Here is a 21,941-nt window from a genome sequence, read left to right on the forward strand (position 1 = left end):
TATGTTATACAGTGGTACGTATACAAAAATCACAAGAAAATCACTAAAAACCACTACTACCACTCGGAAAAAATATTACAAAAATTGAAATGTGAACCACATACAGAAAATCATTATAAAAGAATCAGACAAAAAAAGCCATGCATACATAAAATTATTTATGTACTTAAGAAAATTAAAAAGCAGTACGTCTCATAAAAAACGTATTATAGAAAATCAAAAATATAATATGAGCCACCAGCCGATTTGACAGTAAAGAGAGAAAATCAGAGAAAATCAGAGAAAAAATTCGGAAGTGTGATGGCTCTAGACAAAAGTGGACATCATCTACTAAAAAAAAAATGCCATGGACAGAGCAAATACAAAAAACGTGTGGGCCTGTGAAAAGAAAAAAACAAATGAGCACTCGCCACAGCAAAAAAAATAAAAATAAAAAAACGAGCACTCGCCACAGAAAAAACCCAAACGCGCGAATTACTATTAATTTATTCAAAACACTCATTGTTCACGTTTCCCTCGATGAATCCCCAACAGCTGGGAATCCGATCACCACGTACTTCAATATTTGACGAAATATTAATTGAGCATTTCAGTGATAACTTTGACATTTTGAATCCTAGCCCTGCGTACGATGCTGCGCGTTCCGCTACAGCTAATCGCTCCGCTCGGCGATTAGCTGTAGCGGAACACACAGCATCGTACGCAGGGGCAGGGCTACTTGAATCTTAGCTCTGTTTGGCTGGCCCTGCCACGCAGAGCTACTTGAAACCGTACTTGATGAAGTGAAGTTGGCAATATCTATGTGAAACGTTAAAGGCGGAGCCTCCCTTTAAAAGGGGGCCAACCTATGGCGGCGTTCATTGTGTAAGTGGACACCAAGCAGGTAACATGAGGGCACACGCTCCAGAAAATGCCACTTTTTAGTTTTTTCCGACCGCAAAAACGCTGACAGACTGCCAAGCGGTCAGCACGAAGCTGCTGCCGATCGAATTCAGTGGTTATATTCATATTCTAACGTGACTGGAAGACGTTTTTTAAGAAAATTCGAGTGTGGTGCTGGGGAATAAATGACCGTTGGCAATTTAAACCGACCGTCAATCAAACGGTTATATAAGCTCTGTTTGCAGGATTAGCAAAAGGTGACAAAAGGTTGAAATCAGTTTGTGTAATTAATCTTATAGAAATCAAACATCATGTACTGGCCATGTGTTTGACTGGGAGGAGAACTCCACTAATGCGAGAACCAGGGATTGAAAGTGCGGCTTTAACGACACTGTATATAAAGTTTTGCAGCTTGTATTACGTGTATATAAAATTTTACAGCTGTATGTATGCAAAGTGAAAACGAGGTTGAATGTAAATGTTTTCGAGACATAACCTTACAGTTGAAAAAATGTACATTCAACCTCGTTTTCAACTGTATGTCGAAAGCGAGGTTGAATGTAAATATTTTCGAGACAAGCTACAGTTGAAAAAATGTTCATTCAACCTCGTTTTCAACTGTATGTCGAAAGCGAGGTTGAATGTAAATGTTTTCGAGACAAGCTTTAATACAGTTGAAAAAATTACATTCAACCTCGTTTTCAACTGTATGTCGAAAGCGAGGCTGAATGTAAATTTATCCAAGTCCAGGCTCTATGTATTTATGTAATGTATGTATGTATGTATGTATGTATGTATGTATGTATGTATGTATGTATGTATGTATGTATGTATGTATGTACGTATTTATGTATGTATGTATGTATTCTACATGTATAAATGAATACCCTATATGCGTATATTTATATATATGTATGCATACACGTATATGTATGCATACATATGTATGACCAATGTATATGTGTGTTTGTATGTCTATATATATATATATATATATATATATATATATATATATATATATATATATATATATATATATATATTTAAATTCCTCTCTATATACATATCCTCAGTAGCTGTTCTATCTCTAAAATAAGGCTGATTGTGTAAATTATTTTTTTACATTTGGCGCCTCGTAAGGACTCCATGGTTTGGGCACAAACTGTCTATGGTTTGGGAGAGGAGGGCCTACACTGTAGAGCGAGGGATCGCTGGTCGCCGGTGTGTACTGTACCAGCGACAGGACCGCCGGCCGCTGGCTAACAACCTCGAGTGTACATTGAGCACGCCATGAGCGAGGGGACCGCTTGCAGCCGACGAACCACCACGAGTGTTTTGTCCACTTGTAACTGTTTAATATAGAATGGGACGTAACTTGGACGTCCATGAGATGATATTGAAGACTAGAAGCTCAGAGTTATCGCTGAAATACCCCAAATATCTTGTCCAACATCCGAGTGTGATGATCCAAAACCCTCTGGCATTAAACTGTAACAATCATGCCGTTGAGAATTATTCAATTTACACGTTGGGCTTTTTCTGCGGGGTGTCCCACTCTTGTTTTCTTTTCTCGAACGGGCCTCTTTTTTTTTTTTTTGTTAACCTCGTTTTTTGGGGTTTTTTTGGCAACCTCGTTTTGGGGATTTTTTTCAAGCTGACCTCGTTTTGATTTGGTTTCTTTTCAGCCTCAATGCCATGCCAGCGCGATCTCGGTCGACTTTTCAATTGTGATTCTCTTTCTTTTTTTAGTCAGACCTTATGGTGGTTCGTTTTATTTTTTGTAGTAGTGAAAGTACTATTTGTGGTTTTGTTTTTAATCATTTCAATATTTTGTGTGTGTGCTTGATTTTTTTTTTGCTTTTTCCCTTATAATCAGCGTTCATTGCACCTTTATATCAAATACACGTGTATGTATACGTCAATAAGTATGGGAGTGTGGTATTTCCAATTTTTTGCAAGCAGTTTATCTTCTCATTACGGTTTAAAGAGTATTTTACAATTATGTATTACATAACATTCTGCTCTTTTTTGCAGTTATACTTTTCTCGTTTATTTTCTTCCGTAATGCCATTGAATTTTTATTTCAATGGAGAAAGACGGTTGCACGTCATCTTTATCTGTACAGACACATTCAATATTTAATGACATATTTTCAAATGAATGCTATTTTAATTTTACGAAAAGGTACATTAATAAAATGCAAGACGAAAGAACTTTTTTATTATTCATACACGTTTAAGACTTTATTTTGATTTGACAGTTTATTTTTTACTCTATGACGATAAATATTTTTGAAACATTTGGCGCGCCGTAGTTACACACTGATCTAACAAACAATGTTTATACCTTGTCCGTAAACTTCGGCTTCGCAAATCGACAGCGGGTCAAGGCGATCAGGTAAATTAACACTAACATATCTTCCAAGCGTTCTCCCAGGACAATTGATAACAATCTCGCCTCTGTTGTCGAGACCAATCGGTTCTCCGCAAATCGGATTCTGTAGATGGTCTTCATCGTTTCCCGCCCTCACAACGGCGCCAATCAAGCGATCGTCTGCAACATAATTTTGTTCCAATGGCGACGATTAGACAACTGTCCGCGTAATGTTGCGTACAATAAATGATCATTTGCGATACAATTTTGTTTCGGCGGGGGCCCATCGAGCAATCGTTTGGAAAATGTCATTGATTACAGCACTTTTGCAATGTCTCCTTGAAACAAACGTACATAATGGTTTTATTTCATCGGCAGCCACTAACGATCGTCTGCAAAATAATTGTACTTGCTCTGCGAGATAAATTTCAGTAACCTTTACATGTTTAAGTGTTTGCTGTTCTAGTCCTCACTTGTAGAATTTCTCGACGAAAAATTCGTGTAGAAAGCGTTACTTGACATCGCGTTGCATCACTTAAGATGCTTTATAGTATTGTGCTTACGGCAGTAGGGAAAAACAATTATGTGTACTGACACACACACACATACATACACACACAACCAAGCATAATTCGAAAGAATGAAGGTTCTCTGCCACATACATAGAAACAGAATGTTTCAGCTGAAATATTGCTTTCACCACGCAATGGCTAATGACAGAATCTTTGCATGGACTCCTGTCACCATCATGATAGATCTAACATACACATGTGATGGACATTAAAGTTTACGCAACTTACAACAGCAAGTATCGTCTCGATTTACAATGTGTACTCTAATAATTCGGTACGTTATCAGCAGATCAACTTTCCACCAAGGTTCAAAATCCCAGCGTGTGTGTGAGCAGCTCCCTCCCTCGAAGTAGTTACCACTCTTGTCACCGTCGAGGGCACGAGATGCTACACCCCTGGCTTCGTGGTCGCTGCTCTGAAACGCCGGTTTCCCAGTTGCTAAATTGTTGTCTTCACCTGCATGATAAAACAACACAAGTGTTTGCGACTAAACGTAGTGTTTGCATCATGCCAAATTGCAAACTGATTTCCGCTCAGGACGAGCTCTCGTTATAATCTACTGACCCTGTCGAATAATTCTCGGTTTATAACAAGTCTGTTTCTAGAATCATGAGCGATTTATCGAATCTTCAAATGTAGTGACCGTTGTTCTGTATCATGAGACTACCTTATGTCCGTTTAAAGACAAAGTGGCAGGGGTCTTTTTAGCTCCCGTGCTCACATATGTGAGCTAAGATGTAAAAAGAAATGTGTTACCGTTAACACACCCTCATAAAATACAGTATTCGGTCAGAAAAGTTTTTGCATTGGTTTTATTTGAGCTTGATGCATAAAAAACAACTAAGTTCGATGTGTGATTTTCTAAAATCAGAAAAAAGTTTCATGTCCGAGGGTTTCGAATAGAGTAGGTCGGGTTTCGGAAACACATCTTTTTTGTTTGGCCTAATGATGCACCAGTATCGGTTTTCAGTGTCTCTTTGTGTCTCAGCATGTACTGAATGTCTGTCGGCAAGGACGGCTGATCTGATCAAAATCATCAATCAATCAATCAATCGGAGCATGAATGATTGATTGATTTGAGACAAAGATTCAAACTTGCATGAACTGGTACGTTTTAGGTGAGTTTGGCTGGCAATATTCTGGCTAATTTGCATGATTAATTCTTCGAAATCAGACTTCTATTTAAGTCCATGTGTGTTCTCTTTCGGAATTATTCATTACGAGTTGTGGGCATCCAACTCATTTCGCAAACCGTGCCGCTTTGGCGTCTATATTCTAGACATCTTAGGTAAGCTATAGAAATGAAAAGTAAGTTTTAATGATAGCCCTTGCAGTGCTCTACTGTACCTGAGCAATCAAGTTCATCCTCCCCAAATTCACAGTCTTGGATACTATCACAGCGCCCTTCATCTAAAATGCAGGCTCCACTGTAGCATAAGTATTGATTTGAAGTACAAATATCAGCTAAGGGAAAAAGAACGAGAATATATAGAAAGGGTGTGTATAATGACACCGAGACTAATATTCGGAGACAAAGAAAAAACATAAGAGGAAACATATTTGAAAGGCGAACGCTGTTTATTACCTTTTCGTATATTAGTACTGTATTATCCTTTCGTTTTAAAGAAGATTTAAGTTGCAAAGTGAATCAAACCAAACAAGTATGGGATTGACATGTCTTGCATTATGTCTGAAAAATTGTGTTCTCCTTTTTAAAATATATCATACCGGTATTTAGTTTGCAATACTTTCGAATCCTGTCTCTGGTACATCACAGCCCTGCCTCTTTACACACATAAATTCTGTAGTTCTCAGCCAGGGAGGTATTAGAGGATTCCATCGTTTGCAAAAGTGAATGACACCAAAACGAGTGGGAGTGACGAGTCTTGTCTGGCATGTCTGGCAAACGTGGGTTATAGATGGCGCTAATGGGTTAAGCCTGCAATGGGTCCAGCGGTGTCAAGGAAATGTACAAAAATAACGTCACCGATCTAATGCTAAATCAGCACATGTCATTCTTTGAGAACATCATTGACTTATTGTGTAACAGATATGCACACATCATTTTGTAAAATGTACATCTCATCACCTTGGCAACCATCCTCGTCATCACCATCAAGACAATCCATCTCACCGTCACATTTCCGATACTCGGGTATACACTGGCCATCGTCGCAGTGGTATGAATCTTCAGCACATGACGTGAAAACTGTAAATAAGGATAAAAACAACTATCACCTATCACCTCCGGAAAAGCGGGAAAACCTACCAAGAAATTTCTTCAAGAGTTATTGTCATGACAAAGGTGAGACTAATTACGTCGATAATAACATTTTCTATCTTCGGTATAGACACGTATAGCCCACAATGGTGGCCCACAATGGGCTGCTAATGGCTGTTGTTTTAACGGCGTCATAATGTGCGAATGGCAACTGCAGACAAATGTAGATAATAACTTTTTTAAGCAAAAAATGTCGACGATGTCGACGCGCAAGTGCAGGAAAAGACGGAGTCTTTTTTTCACAAGGTGACAAGCATACAATCCCGAACGTGAAAATAAGGCAAACGAATGTTCAATCGTCGATACCTTGGCACTGAGTTCCGTTCCCTACGGGGATGTATCCTTCCAGGCAACTACAAACGTCTTCACCACTCAGACCAATCTGGCAAATCTGTTCACACGAATTTGGTTCGGTGCAGTTTTCTCCCTGTGTGAAAATTTAGAAAATTTAGTCGACGGGTTGCTCTCATGAATATGAAAGGGCAATCTTTTTTCAGCAAACACCAAGTATGGATAATAATCCCAGAGAGAGACGGACGACAGACGACAGACAGACAGACAGACAGAGAATGAGAGACACAGAGAGAAAGATTGAGATTTTATTATTACCACTTGTGTGGGTTTATCCTTCAGCTTTAAGAGTAAAAAATGTTTAAATTTACTGTCATATTTATTCGAAATTCTAATTGTATTAGTCCTCACAGAGTTAACATACGGATAAAGGCCATGTTGAATATTTAAAATATCAGTAATATCAGGTAGTTTGTGTCTCTGGTATCAAACTTTGTTTCATGGAACGTACAATATTAGTGTGTATCAATATATTTGAGCTTAAGCACCACAAATCGGGATTAAAATATGGCATTCACACTTCGTCTTTGTGATACAATTGCGCATGGTAACATTAAGACGGGCATTTTTCGAGAAAATGCCAACGTGATGATTTAATGTTCAGGGCATTGACGTTTGTTAAAAACCACACATTTAAGAAGACCAAGTTTTAATTTTGTGATTTATAGAGATTATTTTGACCATACCCGGTCCTCAAATATGAGATTTCTGGCATTAAATCATTCAGAAATGGCTATTTTATCCTAACTGTACAGTGAAATTGTTGTGAAATCTACATACTACTACCATTTCTGCAAAAATTGCAATATCGTTAGAAAGGTTTCTCGCGTGTAATTAGCAACCCCCTAAAAAAACTCCAAGTAACCAACCAAACAAAAAGAACGAAACAAACAAGCAAACAAACAAACAAACGAACACAAGTGCATAGACGTGCCTAGCCTAAGAGGAAACAAAAAACAAACAAACAAACAAAAAAACAAACAAAGAAAATGAAAAAATGTAAAGTCACAAATGGCAAGTTTGAAGACATACACGTATATTTTACGAACGCATTACCTCGGTAACCGAATAGCCGTCAAGAAGATGAAACACAACATGTATGATACGTTTTGACTCATCGTTCTTCTCCGTCTGAATTGTGTCCCCGGGAAAAGAGTGCAAGGAGAGGAAAAGGGTGAAAAATGAGAAACGGTCAATAGTAACTATAATCTTGTTCAGGACATCATAAGTTGCATTCTTATTAAAAATCGCTTTCAATGGTATAGGTTGGCAATCTTTGTTAGCTTCTTAACGCGTAGGTCGAAGCTAAAATTACACCGCATTCTAGTTTTCATACATCTGACATTGCGCTCAACATGCTGTTTTCTTGACGATGTTTTCGAACAAATACAGTTAAAATACTTAACTATATGAGGGGATAAAGACGGACAGTTTTAGGGGAAAATGCTCCTCGATTAGTTGTGATAAACCTGCCTCTTTCTCCCTGATACAGATGACTTATGCCCAGTTCTGTAAGCCTACCACGCTGGAAGACGTTTAAAATTATTAAAAGCCGTCAAGTTAGACAAAGCCCTTCACAAAATAAGACGAGATATCATACACACCTGCACAGTGCATCTTGACACACCTGTGCATACTCAGAACAGTTTCCTACCGTGTATGGCTGAGATTAATAACATTGCGCTCTCCTCTGCTGATTTCTGATATCGGAATGACAATAATCGAACCCTTACTCGACAGCATTTTCTGCCAAGTGTATTAAATGCCTAAATATCATGTCAGCTGACAAATGTGAGCTGTCACCTTGAGGTTAAATCATGCTCAATAATGGTTAAAAATGATGTATTTTTCCTGCGGCAATAAATGACATATCTTTCTTGCGTGAGCGAAGATAAATGAAATAATCCAACTTTGATCTTAAGACTGCAGGGGACCATGCAAGCGTGTTGTGAAACGAAATGTGAAAAAGTGTACTGTCATGACTTTTTACGAAACAACGTGACAATGTCCTCATATGGTAAAAGAAGTATTCTCACTTTAAGTTTGCAGAAAATTTGGTATATTCTCAATCGGTCAACTACCAAATACATCAGTCAAACCGCTTGGCTAAATCACAATGAATTTAATAACCAAGCTAAGTTTATTCAAACAGCGACCCCTCCACACGCGTGAGAGTTCACGAAGCACTTACACACATACTACTGCCTCACTAACACTTGGCACAAGCCCAATGAAAGCAGTGAACAGTGATAGATAGCTAAACTGGGCTACAGATAACTTCGGGAATTTAATATACATTTAATATATGTAGGAAAGTAGATACGGGCATGGGAAAAGATGGGAAAAGTAATTCATTAAGCGAGGTAAAGTTGGAACACGGAATGGTGGTCACTCCAAAGACGGTACAAAATATCGGTTTCACCTTGCGCTATGGCTGACAAATTTCACCTACTGAGGTACGTAAAAGTCCGACGGACATGTACGTCACGCAATTCAGAAATGATAAATACAGTTGTCAGAAAATTACAAGGATTTACTGTTAAATGTATTGACTAGTTCAAATGAGACAATTGCGTGTGTTTGAGAGCCAGATTCACATCTGCTAGAATCGAATGATTACTCATGACAAGCCTGCGTATCTGATATCGGTCCCAGGACCAGTGACTGAAGTACAGCAACCGGTTGTTTAACGGATGATGCGACTAGGAATTTTGTCTTTTAAACGGTGACACGACATCTTGGAAATGTTTCAATAATATAATGTATTGCGCAGTCATCGGACGTAAATGGATGTGCTTGCAAATACGAAATCGGATAGGGAAGCCTGCTTGTCACTTTGCGCCTGTCTTTTTTGTTTAATTAAAAGAAATAGTTGCCGATTTTTATGTATACGAGCAGTCTTCTTTCTCCATGCTCAAATTAAGCTCATGCTGATATTTGTTTGTAAGTCGAGTTGAACAAGTCATCGAAAGATGACACAGTCCCCGCTGTTTACATTGTATATCGAAACTAGTCTTTCGTCGACTTTGCCGAGAAAATGTCTATCGAATGGCTTTGTGATCAATCAAGCTTTATCAATACCAACACTATCATAAACGGGCCATTGTTTACTTTGACAAATCTCAATAACATTCAACATCTAAGAATTCCTAGGGTTTCTGCGAGCCCTCGAGGCAAATATCTCCCTTGCTCTGCCGTACGGGAAATCGGCAACACACGGCCCTTCCATTGAGAGCAACATCAAATTATCTACATTGCCGTCGGAAAATCTACTACGGGCTCCTGTTTTAGCAGCTGAAGCCCTTTTCGCATGCAACCAAGGATACAGGAATTACTACTGCAATACATGTCAATTGTCGAACTGCAGGAAACCTTTCCGCATATTCTTGAATTAGCAATCGACATGACTCCGAGTTCTCAGCGTAAACTTCGCTTGTCTGAAGTCGTTTCTAAACGCGTTGCCGTGAGTGCTCACGGTTTACGTAGTCTGATCCAAGATGATCGATGAAGTTTCAAGTGCCTCGATACCGTAGTCACGGAGTTCATTGTCAATCTCTGGGTATTTACTTGCATTTATGACTTTGTCAAGACACAATAGGATATTAGTACATGTAGTACAGTTGGCAGGAAATCGCTCCTCCGTTCGCTGTATCAAATGTTCGGCGCGATGAAGCGTCGACGCGAGTTTGCACAGGCAAAGCGGATGACGCAGCATATGTCAGGTCGTGTGGTTGGCTTCGATTTCTTCTTTCGCTGATCACTGCGTCTCACGTGACTAGCTAGACGCAGCAGCTGTGAGGCATGTGATCACCAGCGATTCAAATCGTCTGACCATACCATTATTTTACGGGAGCCCGCATAAACAACCGTAGTGCTTGTCAACGATGACGTTTAAAACTGACGAGATGACATTTTTTGCAAATTACTAAAGCTTTCTGTGGCTCTCGTTCATCACGACAGACAACGCTTGACGCCTAAAACTCCTAAAACTGACCAACCGAAACCGTCACCAGTCCTGCGAAATACCTTTTGGAATCGACTACAACCTTTGCTAGCGTCTCCCCCATAAATAATCGTACAGTCCGGTGATTTACGTCATCAGTGTATTTACATGATCCAAACATTGGCTTCAGATTCGGATTCAGAGAAAAAAAGGCTGAATAAAAGACATCAAGAGTAATTTTGGTGACTAAATTGAATTATTTTGAGATAATAAGGACTGTGCATCAAGAGACCATATGGTACTACATTTATGCCCAGTTACAAAACGATCGCTTCACAGATGCCACAGAAATCGTTGCGGGGACTTAAAAAGCGGTATCGAGATTCTTGCTTTGATGTTCAGGCGCGTATATGTGTATATGTAATTATATCGCCATTACGCAATTGCGGTCCTTGCATTATATTAAAGCTAATATTAAGTACGAATATTTTTTGTTAATATTAAACCGAGATACCCTAATAAAACAACAGATATTGTACAGGGCAAGTAATATGTCGAAAAACGACCCGAATTGCGACTGAAGAAATCATTGTGGCGGCAAAAGGTATTGACTTGGTATGTCACCGTTAAGAGGAAAGCCAATTCAATACCACTCGATCTTGTCGTATGAAATCCAAAGAAAATGAAAATGTACGGTTGTTTTGCCATCTTTTTCGTATTTGTAAATGTTAGAAAAAAGACCTTCAGATTCAGCCGCGAAATGTGAAGGGGCTAAACCTGGTGTACTTATTACGGAATCCGTAGTACACAGTGTGTTCTGACAACATCAATCAATTTTCAACCCACTGCCGAACCGTGTTCATTAATTATAGCGATTTTAATGTGTGACTCTGAAAACGTTCCTTGAAGAGAGCTACAATGCTCATCATTATTGTCGGCTCTTTGTTGATGGTACAAACGGTTGACCACTTCGTTCAAACTAATTTTTAAACTAATTTCTCATCTTTTCACAATAGCTCCTTTTCATTTTACAGCGCAAATTACATGTTAGATTTAAGCTTACGATGCCAAAAGAAACATAACAAACAACCAAACAATCAATCAATAAAACAGAAGCGAACACGAACAAAGCAAAATTAAAAGCAAAGGCACTACACAATAACAGTGTGAAATAATTTCGAAAAGTAATATCAATCTCTTTACGAGCATCATTATAATTATAATGATGCCTCGACAAATGTTCGCCAATAGTGTCACAGTCCTGATTTTTCACATCGAACTTATATTTTCTACCTTGCACCGACCGACACGAAAAAGATTTTACGATGTTGATTTTCTAATTTTGGTGATGCTGTAATTTCTCCCACTTAAGCATCTTCAATATCAGAAAGTCACGTGATTGTACACATGTACAACGCGTGGTGTTTCAAGGTGACAATCCAGGTGGCAATAAAGTACGGACAATGATTGTAAGCTTGCAGAGTCAACATATCATGAAGAGTCAGCATTTCGTTGTATCACGAGATGGTGTGTCAATAGAATACAATATGTTTTACTCTTAGAGTAAAGGTAGATTACGTAAGAGAGTAAGCTTACAAATTGTGATAAATGAGAAATAACATTCATTCGATTATGAGAGGACTTAAGTTGTAACTCGGGCTGAGTTCCCGTGCTGTAAATAAAGCCATCAATCTCAATTCTACCGGTGTGTTCGTCTTCAATTACACAAGTATTACTGTTCCGTGGTACCTCCGATATCTGGTAAGGACTGGACAATGTATATGTACGACTACTGTTTGCAACAAACAGCTTGAGGCTTTCCCCCGTAAAACCCAGAGTGGAGCTGAACAGAGTTGCGACATGATTGAGAATCCTGGTAATTGAATGATCTTTAAAGATTTGGTAGAATTCAACATCGGAAAGAAAAGGCACGATTGACTGAAAGACCTTTGAGTGGACGGGAAGAACCGTTTGCTTTCGGCTTGAGGAACGAATCTATGATTAGTTTCGTCGCATAGAGGCAATGCAAGACCAGGAAAGAAGAGAACGATCTGCTGCAATGGACACTCTAGGTAGGCAGTTAAATGTATTAATATGAGTAAAAATATCATGCCAGCAAGATACACAAGATTTGAGAATGACTGTCCCTGAAAATGGATGAGAAAATTTGAGGCGTATTTGAAACTGAAAAGATTTCACAATGATGATATTCTAGAACTGTTCTGCTTGTTTATGACTGACGTTTGCTGATTGATGGTTTGTAACTCTACCGCAAACTGTATCACAACATTGGAGTCATACTAGGGTGACTTTTCTTAAACGGTTTACTAATAAAGGCCCAAGATGGTACATCGATCAAGAGTTACAGGACATTAAGCAGCGATACAGTGAGTCAGTGGAAAATTATGCCAAGCGGCGTCAAGTCAAATGTTTTCAATATGCTCGTAGCGACGAAGAATTGGCGAGTCTTTTTATACAGGGATTTATGGCCAAAGCTAATGAAGTTCGTCGCTGGACAAGATCCGGAGGATTTTCAGCCAGCGTACGCATTAGTTTGGATGGGAGAAATAGTTGTTGGCATTCCTGAAGACAGCAATGACCAGCCAGAGTCAAAGGGTACTGAACACAACGAACTTTCGAAGCAATACGGACAGATACATGGATAAGATAAAGAATATCAGAGGATGAAAGAAATGACGACCAGTCAGGACAATGAGTCGGTATGTCACAAAAATAAACATGTGAATAATATGTCGGGTAGGAACCTTCATGCTCAATACGGTAATTTCAAATGAAATAATGAAAATCGATCAGTAAATTCTACTTTTAGAACTGGTCGAACTGGCATATTGCCGGACACTGTGATGTGATTAACAAAGAAATACTGTGGTTTGCTTTGAAGCATTGGCATTACGCGAAGTAGACAAATTGTCTAAATTGAGGTGTTGTACATGTCAACACTGTCTGGTGTAATTATCAGCTGAACCATAATTCCAGTGGACCACAGAAAATCAACTCTGCCAAAGATTCAACATTGTCTTGCAGCAGGTCAGATGTACATTACAACTTCGCCGATGCTAACGAGCCATGTATGCAACCCTGAAATTTCGGGTTTAGTTAATATGCTAAGCCGGTCGGAAGGTGTGAATCACGTACACATCGATAATACCAAAATCAAACGACTCGAACAGCATTTGCATGCAAGGCAGTGTGTGGAAACCGCGACTATTTCTCCTGTAAAGTTTGATTGAATTTTATTTTCGTCACAGTCCCTCTACAAGGGACTATGGTTTCGTGGTATTTTCGAACTTCTGACACCACATGGCAATTGCGATGCGACATCGGTACAAAAGAACTGAAAAGACGCTTCATTGTACTAACACCTATAGCACGAAAGCTGAAAATGGTCGAACGACGTAAGCACGGTCACTCAACAAAAGCGAGTGGAATGACCGTGGCGTGCAGACTTCGCTCGACTTCTATAGCTTTTAGACTTGACTGCTACTAAAGTTCATATTTTACAAGTATAACTCATACTTTCTTTCGGTCCGTACTTATGACGACATAGCGACAGCTGTATACCTTACCTCATCCCACCTCACAAGAAAAAACAGAGACAATGTCTATGTATTCGACTCGAGTGCATTGCATGCTGATGTAGCCTCGCCAGTCACAATCGTTTTATCAAACATTTTGAATCAGACAAGGACTTCCGTCAGAAGAAAATCGTAATGAAAATTTGTACCATTCTTGAGGTTGCTAATTCAGCAAACAACACAGGCGATAATTGTGATTGTTTCACAGTCTTCAAACGCTCCCAGCAGAACATTTACATCAAGCAGTGGAGAACGAATTCAATTTTAAATAGCCAAGTGCAGGTAAAGCTACATCCGAATAAAAAAATATGAAAATTCAAATTGAGAGTCCCTTGATGAGGCCGATGATCCGTTTTTTTATGCCGTGATAATGAGGGGGCGCGGGCCTCGAACGGAATGATGTTAAGTTTCAGTCGTAGATAAAGGTTTTCAGTTCAGACTTTGATTTATTTGAATTTGTGGTGATTCGGACTCAGTATTTGCTGCATCAAAGGGTGTAAAGTGTAAGATGAACGCTCATGACTACGTATTTACGAGCTGGTCATTAAACCACGGTAACTTCACCATACTAGTAATTTTGAATCCTATCTGCGGACGGCTGTGGATCACGTGGTCCATGCTGCTTATCTCTCGCCAAATGCCCTTGGCGAAAGGTTAGATCATGTTTTGTCTAAATAATGCATCAAAACATTGCAAAATTTGTTGAAACAACATTTGATGGACATTCATGATGGATTCATGGAGCATGAAATGGTAGTGATTCGCCTGCTTTTTACAGAACTCGCTGTTACGTTGTTAGCCTTTTCTATTCAAGTTAGATAAAAATAATTATGCCAGCATAAGCCGCATAAACGCTAGAAGCGAGGACTGCGTTCCTTTTTGAACAGAGCTTACAAACTGCAATTTACCGGTGGTACACATTATGTTTGAAAAGTCCCCCTAAGATAAAAACACAGTGAGAGTGACAGTCACTGAAGGAAGACAGTTTTCACGAAAACAAGGATATCTCTCACTGCGAGTTGTCGTTGAAAGGCAACCAACGCCAATATCGTAATCCCCATCCTATGTTACTGCAGACATACCTTCAAATGACCCAGATGAAACAGTTTTGGCTATCGCTGAATTTTTTTAAAGGGATATATATATGTGTGTGTGTCACTTTAAAATCTTATCATTTAACGGCAAAACAGTGACCATGAAATTTAAATTTCCATTTCCACATAAATGTTGGCATTTTAGTCCTGTTTGTGTAGCGTAGCCTCCGTCGATTTTAAATTTCACTGAACGAACGCGGCGAACAATGATTGCTTCCTTGCTCCCTGTTTCTCTTCGTCTCTTTGTCCATCTACATGTATCTTCTCTGTCTGATCACAGTCCCTCTGTGGATAGAGAGATTGTGGTCTGATCTTCATTCACAGTCGCTGTCACAAAGATAATCTATCTATCCACCAACATGATCTATCTATCAAGCTATTTGTCTGTCTGTTTTTTTATTTATGCTAAATGCTAATGGAAAATACTGGTCGAGAAGTTTTATAGCTTGTTCCTTTGTGAAAATTACACTTTACAATCACTGGAAGAAACTGGATTGCGAAATGAATTGCCCGGTCAACTTCCGTTGTCGGACAAAGACGATCTCGTTTGTGTGAAACAGAGGACAAGGCGACATTTCACTTTTATATGATATCCGATATTTACGGCTACTAGACTATACAATATCGAAATTAGATCGGCTTAGCCAGATCTATAAAGGGCTGAAATCTCCGATATATATCGGATATTTACGCGCGATTTCACTGAATCTAGTAACGTCTAGTATCGAAGCTAGTCAGTCTTTGGAAGTCGAGTTTGGCCAGAACTGTGAGGCGGTGAAATCTCCGATATATATCGGATATTTACGCGCCATTTTACTGAATCTAGTATCGTCTAGTATCGAAGCTAGAGTCAGTCCTTGGAAGTCGGGTTTGACCAGAACTGTGAGGTGGTGCAATCTCCGATATATATCGGATATTTACTTGCGATTTGACTGAATCTAGTACCGTCTAGTATCGATATTAGAGTCACCAAATCGCCGATAAATATCGGGTAAATATCGGAGATTTCACAGATCCGGTGTGCCGAGGCACAGGACAAGTCATTCTAGTATCGTCTAGTATCGATATTAGAGTCCCCAAATCGGCGAAAAACATCGGATATATATCGGAGATTTCACAGATCCGGCGTGCCGTGGCACAAGGCAAGTCATGCAAGTATCATCTAGTATCGATATTAGAGTCCCCAAATCGCCGATAAATATCGGGTAAATATCGGATATTGAAAATTTGAAAATTGAAATAATCTGCCACGTAGTCGTTTTCGGGGCAAGGATATGGCGAACAGTAGGACGCTCGTTAGCTTCATTGCTTGTCAACAAACAGAGGGTATGCAGGATCAAAATGTCAGAAAATAAAATCTTCCGGGGATGTTACTTTACTACATTGCCAGTTATTGATGCTATGCTCGGGTCTATGGCTCGGAGAAGTGTTTTAGCATTCACAGAAGGTCGATCGACACTCTTTAGCAACAGTAAAATTGCGCACATGCACACGTCACTGATATGAAAACCTGGCTTTAACTAATGTTTTACGGCTGAGAAGTGAGCCTTCACGATAAGTGCAGATATAATGTGATTTCAAAAAAAACGAAAAAAAGTCCATGGAAATTTGCGGTGTAAATTTTCTTCTGTAGTACTATTTGATGCGGACCATCGCTGGTGCAGTCAGCCAAAAATAAAGTCGTAGTCTTACACCATGGAGCTAGAAACGGATCTGGCTCCATGCTTACACCGATACGTTGTACCGCTGTATAAACCACTGATGATTTATACACGTCTAGGTACACATAATCAGGTGCCAATGTACTCTTGCATTGCATGGCCAAAACCGGTATCGATTTATCAACGCGTGACAGTCCCTCCTCCAAGCAAGAGACGTCCTTTTCAGGCTCCCTGGGCCAACCCATGGAGGTAAGGGTCAGCCATAGTCCGTATCGTGTTGAGGCATAGGGGATTCAATCTCCGATGATGACGATGATGATGATTAAATATTTAAAAATGAAGATAATAAACATATATTTGGACTCAGTAAATTTGTTGTTATTGTTGTTGTTGTTATTGTTGTTGTCGTTGTTGATACTATTTGCAGAAAAGAACAAAGTATGCGCTGCAAATTTCAACACAGCACTAACTATACATGTGCGTCGCAAATTCAATACAGCCTAACTATACATGTGCGTTGCAAATTCAATACAGCCTAACTATACATGTGCGTTGCTGCCTAACTATACATGTGCGTTGCAAATTCAATACAGCCTAACATTACCCAAGGGGTGTCACTTCATTGCCACACACTTTTTTTCGATCGCCAAAAATGCACCTAGCATGCATCGAAATCGGTAAAATTCGACGTAGGGTCAAAGCACATTAGTCCTTCTCAATAATACTCCAACATTTTTACCTCTTACCGATGAAAGTCGAGAAATCAGCAAGTTTTTCAGCGTATCTGGACGTCTCTTACATTTCAGATTTAAAAGGCGCGGCGGTGTATTGAGTCACGTGGGCGCTTTTCAAATCGAACCAATAGCAGAGCTCGCCAAAATGCACCCAGCAAGCATCGAGAGCGGTAAAATTCGATGTAGGGTCAGAGCCCGTACTGAACGAATGGGCCCAGCGTGAAAACCCGGCAGTAACGTAAGTTTCTCACGTCTTTGGAAGACTATGGGTGACACTGTCTGCGTGCGTCTGCATACAAAATTCTGGTAACTTTAACAGTTCCAGTTCACCCGCAGCAAGAGATCGTTCTTTCCAAAGATGTGAGAAACTTACGTTGCCTCCGGGTTTTCACGCTGGTCCATTCAGCTCTGCTATTGGTTCGATTTGAAAAGCGCCCACGTGACTCAATACACCGCCGCGCCTTTTAAATCTGAAATGTAAGAGACGTCCAGATACGCTGAAAAACTTGCTGATTTCTCGACTTTTCATCGGTAAGAGGTAAAAATGTTGGAGTATTATTGAGAAGGACTAATGTGCTTTGACCCTACGTCGAATTTTACCGATTTCGATGCATGCTAGGTGCATTTTTGGCGTCGAAAAAAAGTGTGTGGCAATGAAGTGACACCCCTTGGGTAATGTTAGGCTGTATTGAATTTGCAACGCACATGTATAGTTAGGCAGCAACGCACATGTATAGTTAGGCTGTATTGAATTTGCAACGCACATGTATAGTTAGGCTGTATTGAATTTGCGACGCACATGTATAGTTAGGCTGTGTTGAAATTTGCAGCCCATACTTTGTTCTTTTCTGCAAATAGTATCAACAACGACAACAACAATAACAAAAACAATAACAACAAATTTACTGAGTCCAAATATATGTTTATTTATCTTCATTTTTAAATATTTAATCATCATCATCGTCATCATCGGAGATTGAATCCCCTATGGTTGAGGACTTGAGGGTGAGCATATCAAGGTCCGCATTGCCATAATGTTGGCCAGAAAATTCATCGTCGATAATCCCCTCATTAACTAATACTGTGAGCAAACTAACTTCATTTACACTTCGCCGCGAAATGCATACAGGTGGCGCTTTTCGCATCTGATTAACAGGCGTTAATAGGTGTCAAGTTAGCATCGGGGAAGTTGTAATGAGTCAAAACTACTACACCTGAAAGCAAGTGATATGACTTGGAGTAGTGCTTGGACATGTGTGGTTGCATTGTTCAGACTACGTCAACCATCTGATAGACAACGGTTCAACTTTTGCAGAGTTGATTTTTTTATGATCGACTCATGTTACCGCTTAGCTATTAATTGCACCCAACAGTGTTGGCAACACCTCGATTTAGACAATATGTCTAGTTCGTCCAATGTCAATGCTTCGAAGCAAACCACTGTAACGGAAATGCACAAAAGAAACCGAGATATCAAAATTTGAAATTTCAAGGAAGAATATGAAAGGCAAGTATTGTCAGATAAATGTTGTAAATGCCAAAGTCAATCAAATGTGTGATGTAAAGATAAATAATGATTGTATTAAGGGTCCGAATGTAATTAATATAAATATATTTCGATGTGCGATTCCTACGTTGGTTGATACAAGGACTGCAATTACGGTCGCACCTGTTCGTTCACTTCATGAAACGAAATAGCATCGGGGAAATGAAAAGAAATCATGGTGCAAGTAAATGAGATAGCAATGATACCTGAAATGATGTTGTAACTGGTGTAAGGCGTTTATATAGCAACAATGCAAGTAATGGCAAAGTTTTGTCAAATTTGCAAACCAATGAAGACAAGGTTGAAGAGAAGAGCAATGACGTCTAGTTGTATGTGAGTAGCAAATCCGATAACGATGAAGTGGTAGAAAGGATTAAAAGTTTGCAGAGAAAAAATAAAGAGTTTGGAGCATGGTTTTAATTTTATAGAGAAAATACGGCTAGTATTCAATCGTGTTCGAACCCACAACATACGGCATCAGTCGCCTAGCGGAGAGGCCACAGAGAGAACCGCTCGGCTAAATCTCCACTCCCAAAAAAAGAGTGGTTCAGTAGAGAAAGGTGAGTTGCCCAAAAATGACAAATTAGCGTGATACATTTCACGTGATAGTGATAATTATGCGGAGATTGACGTATGTTATGCATTGTAGTCAGGATGAAAATTTAATCACCAATAATAAAATTGGACACTATACAAACACGGTTTGTGTTGAAGAAATGTACATCAAGCAAATATTTCGACACGATTTTGCAGCAAAGCAAGGTTCTATAATCACAGACAAAACAAAACAAAATAATAGAAATTTATACAATGTAACGCCCAGTGGAGATTCAACAGGTGCTATTTTAGATGTAGCTAAATTGATATCAGTTCAAGTCTCCATCAGCTTTCAGTAAATGGCAGAAAGTGTTGCAAAGAGTCGTAAAGTTATATTTGTGACAAAGTAAAATAGACCAAAAAATCAAACTCGATCAGCATAAGAGGTCGACTCATTAAATTAATACCTTTATGTTTTGTTACAAAAGACCTTAACATCTTCGTGGTCATCACAAACGTTGTCACTACGCCGAGTAATCGGTTTTGAAGAGTGGCCAATTGACACTTTTGTTATTTTATGAGAATTAGCCTCGACGTATAGCGACTACGTAATTACAAAGTAGAAAAATAGAGAATATTCAAAATCTTTGCTTAAGAGGAACAACGGGTTTCAGTTGAGGAACAAACATCAAACATCTAAAATAAAGATAAGGGCTGAAATGCGTCAACTTACTCCAGAATCAAAACTTAAACCAGAATAGACAAGCACATCAGTGGCCTGTATAAGCCAACACTGTTCATACACGTTTGTATGACCAAACTTGTACCAGTATTATTACTTCCAGCAAAATTAGTGACACTTTTCTTTCTGGCCTTAGTGTCATGAATCGGGTTCGTATACAGGGCTTACATAGTGAGTTTATCTTACCAGGATAAGTGATATCTGGCCCGAGTAATAGTACTGCTTAGGGGCCGCGTAATGGTTTCTGACTCGATGGTACCTGCCGGTACAATTCCAAGCATAAGAGACCATTGATTATGAATTTCACTGACAATATTCATCCACTATAAATTGGAGTCAATGAGGAAACTATAATATTTTTTCCTTATACAACACAAGCTAAATCTGTATATTTATAGATGTTTGATGATTCATTTTAATGTACTTGCTTGAAGTAAGGTAATCGCTCCTCACTATTGGTGTGCACTGAACATCGCTTCCATTGACGACCCCTGAATCAATTTAAACCAGTTACCGATGAAAATGCCAAACGCACTATTCTTAATTCTGCTCCCGAAGCCTGTGACCTCGATGTAATGCCCACTGGTCTGGTTTGTTAGTTGAGTGTTTAGACACCTTGCTTCCTTATATCACCGAGGTCATCAATCAATCTATCTCTTCTGCAACTTTTCCATCAATGTTCAAGACAGCTCTTATTACACCTATTCTCCAAAAAAAATCACTTGGCCCCAATGATCTAAAAAACTATCGCCCTGACTCAAATCTTTCATTTCTATCAAACATAACTGAAAAAATCATTTTCAAGAAGTTATACGACCACCTTTACTCAATAGTCTCCTTAGTCCTACTCAATCTGCCTATCGACCTAAACACAGAACCGAAACTGCTCTCCTGAAACGATCTTTTGACTGCCCTTGACAATGACAATGTTAGCATTCTAACGGTTTTAGATCTTTCAGCTGCATTTGACACTTTTGGAAAACCGGATCTGCTCTGTTTTGGTTCGAGTCTTATCTTTCTGATAGAACTCAAACTGTTACTATTAATGCTCTGAGATCTGATAGTCAATGGCCAGTAGTCAAGAATTCTGCACGTTTTACATTTTTTACATTTATTCATGCACGAGATGTATTCTTTACATTTAATACATTTTTAGTACATTTATGACATGAAAGGACTGCACGAAATACATTCTTTACATTTAATACATTTTGTACATTTATTACATAAAAGGTCTGCACGAGACAAATTCTTTATATTTAATACATTGTTTACATTTATTACATGGAATGTATGCACGTAATATATTCTATACATTTAATACATTTTTTCAATGAACGTCCGTATGATAAACACCGAACTATCGGGCCTTCGTCGGGGGGCCGATCGGACATCACCGGGAGTTTGGCCCGTCTTACACTAAATACATTTTATATGTAATACTTTCTTTGCTTTTTTTACATTAATTACATGAAAGCCCTGCACGAAATACATTCAAAGATCGGGTCTAGATGGGCTAGATGGACTTGCACGAAATACATTCTTTACATTTAAAGCCGCATTTTCATTCCCAGGTTCTTGCATCAGTGGAGTCAAACACTTAGATAGTACAACGTTTGATTTCTATAA

General features: G+C 39.1%; 2 protein-coding genes across 2 annotated transcripts in view; both read right to left on the reverse strand.

Moving 5' to 3' along the window:
- Positions 1-21,941, reverse strand: part of LOC139131254 (uncharacterized) — a 283,792-nt gene that overhangs the window by 51,542 nt on the left and 210,309 nt on the right. The window lies entirely within an intron of this gene.
- On the reverse strand, positions 3,209-7,248 carry LOC139132175 (pentraxin fusion protein-like). The gene is made up of 6 exons (XM_070698566.1): positions 7,240-7,248; positions 6,415-6,535; positions 5,917-6,036; positions 5,175-5,291; positions 4,056-4,283; positions 3,209-3,435 (listed from the first exon to the last, which is right to left on the reverse strand). Exons 1-6 carry the CDS (start codon positions 7,246-7,248, stop codon positions 3,209-3,211), a joined length of 822 nt encoding a protein of 273 aa, XP_070554667.1.

This window comes from Ptychodera flava, chromosome 4 (genome assembly GCF_041260155.1).
Source record: "Ptychodera flava strain L36383 chromosome 4, AS_Pfla_20210202, whole genome shotgun sequence".
Lineage (NCBI taxonomy): Eukaryota > Metazoa > Hemichordata > Enteropneusta > Ptychoderidae > Ptychodera > Ptychodera flava.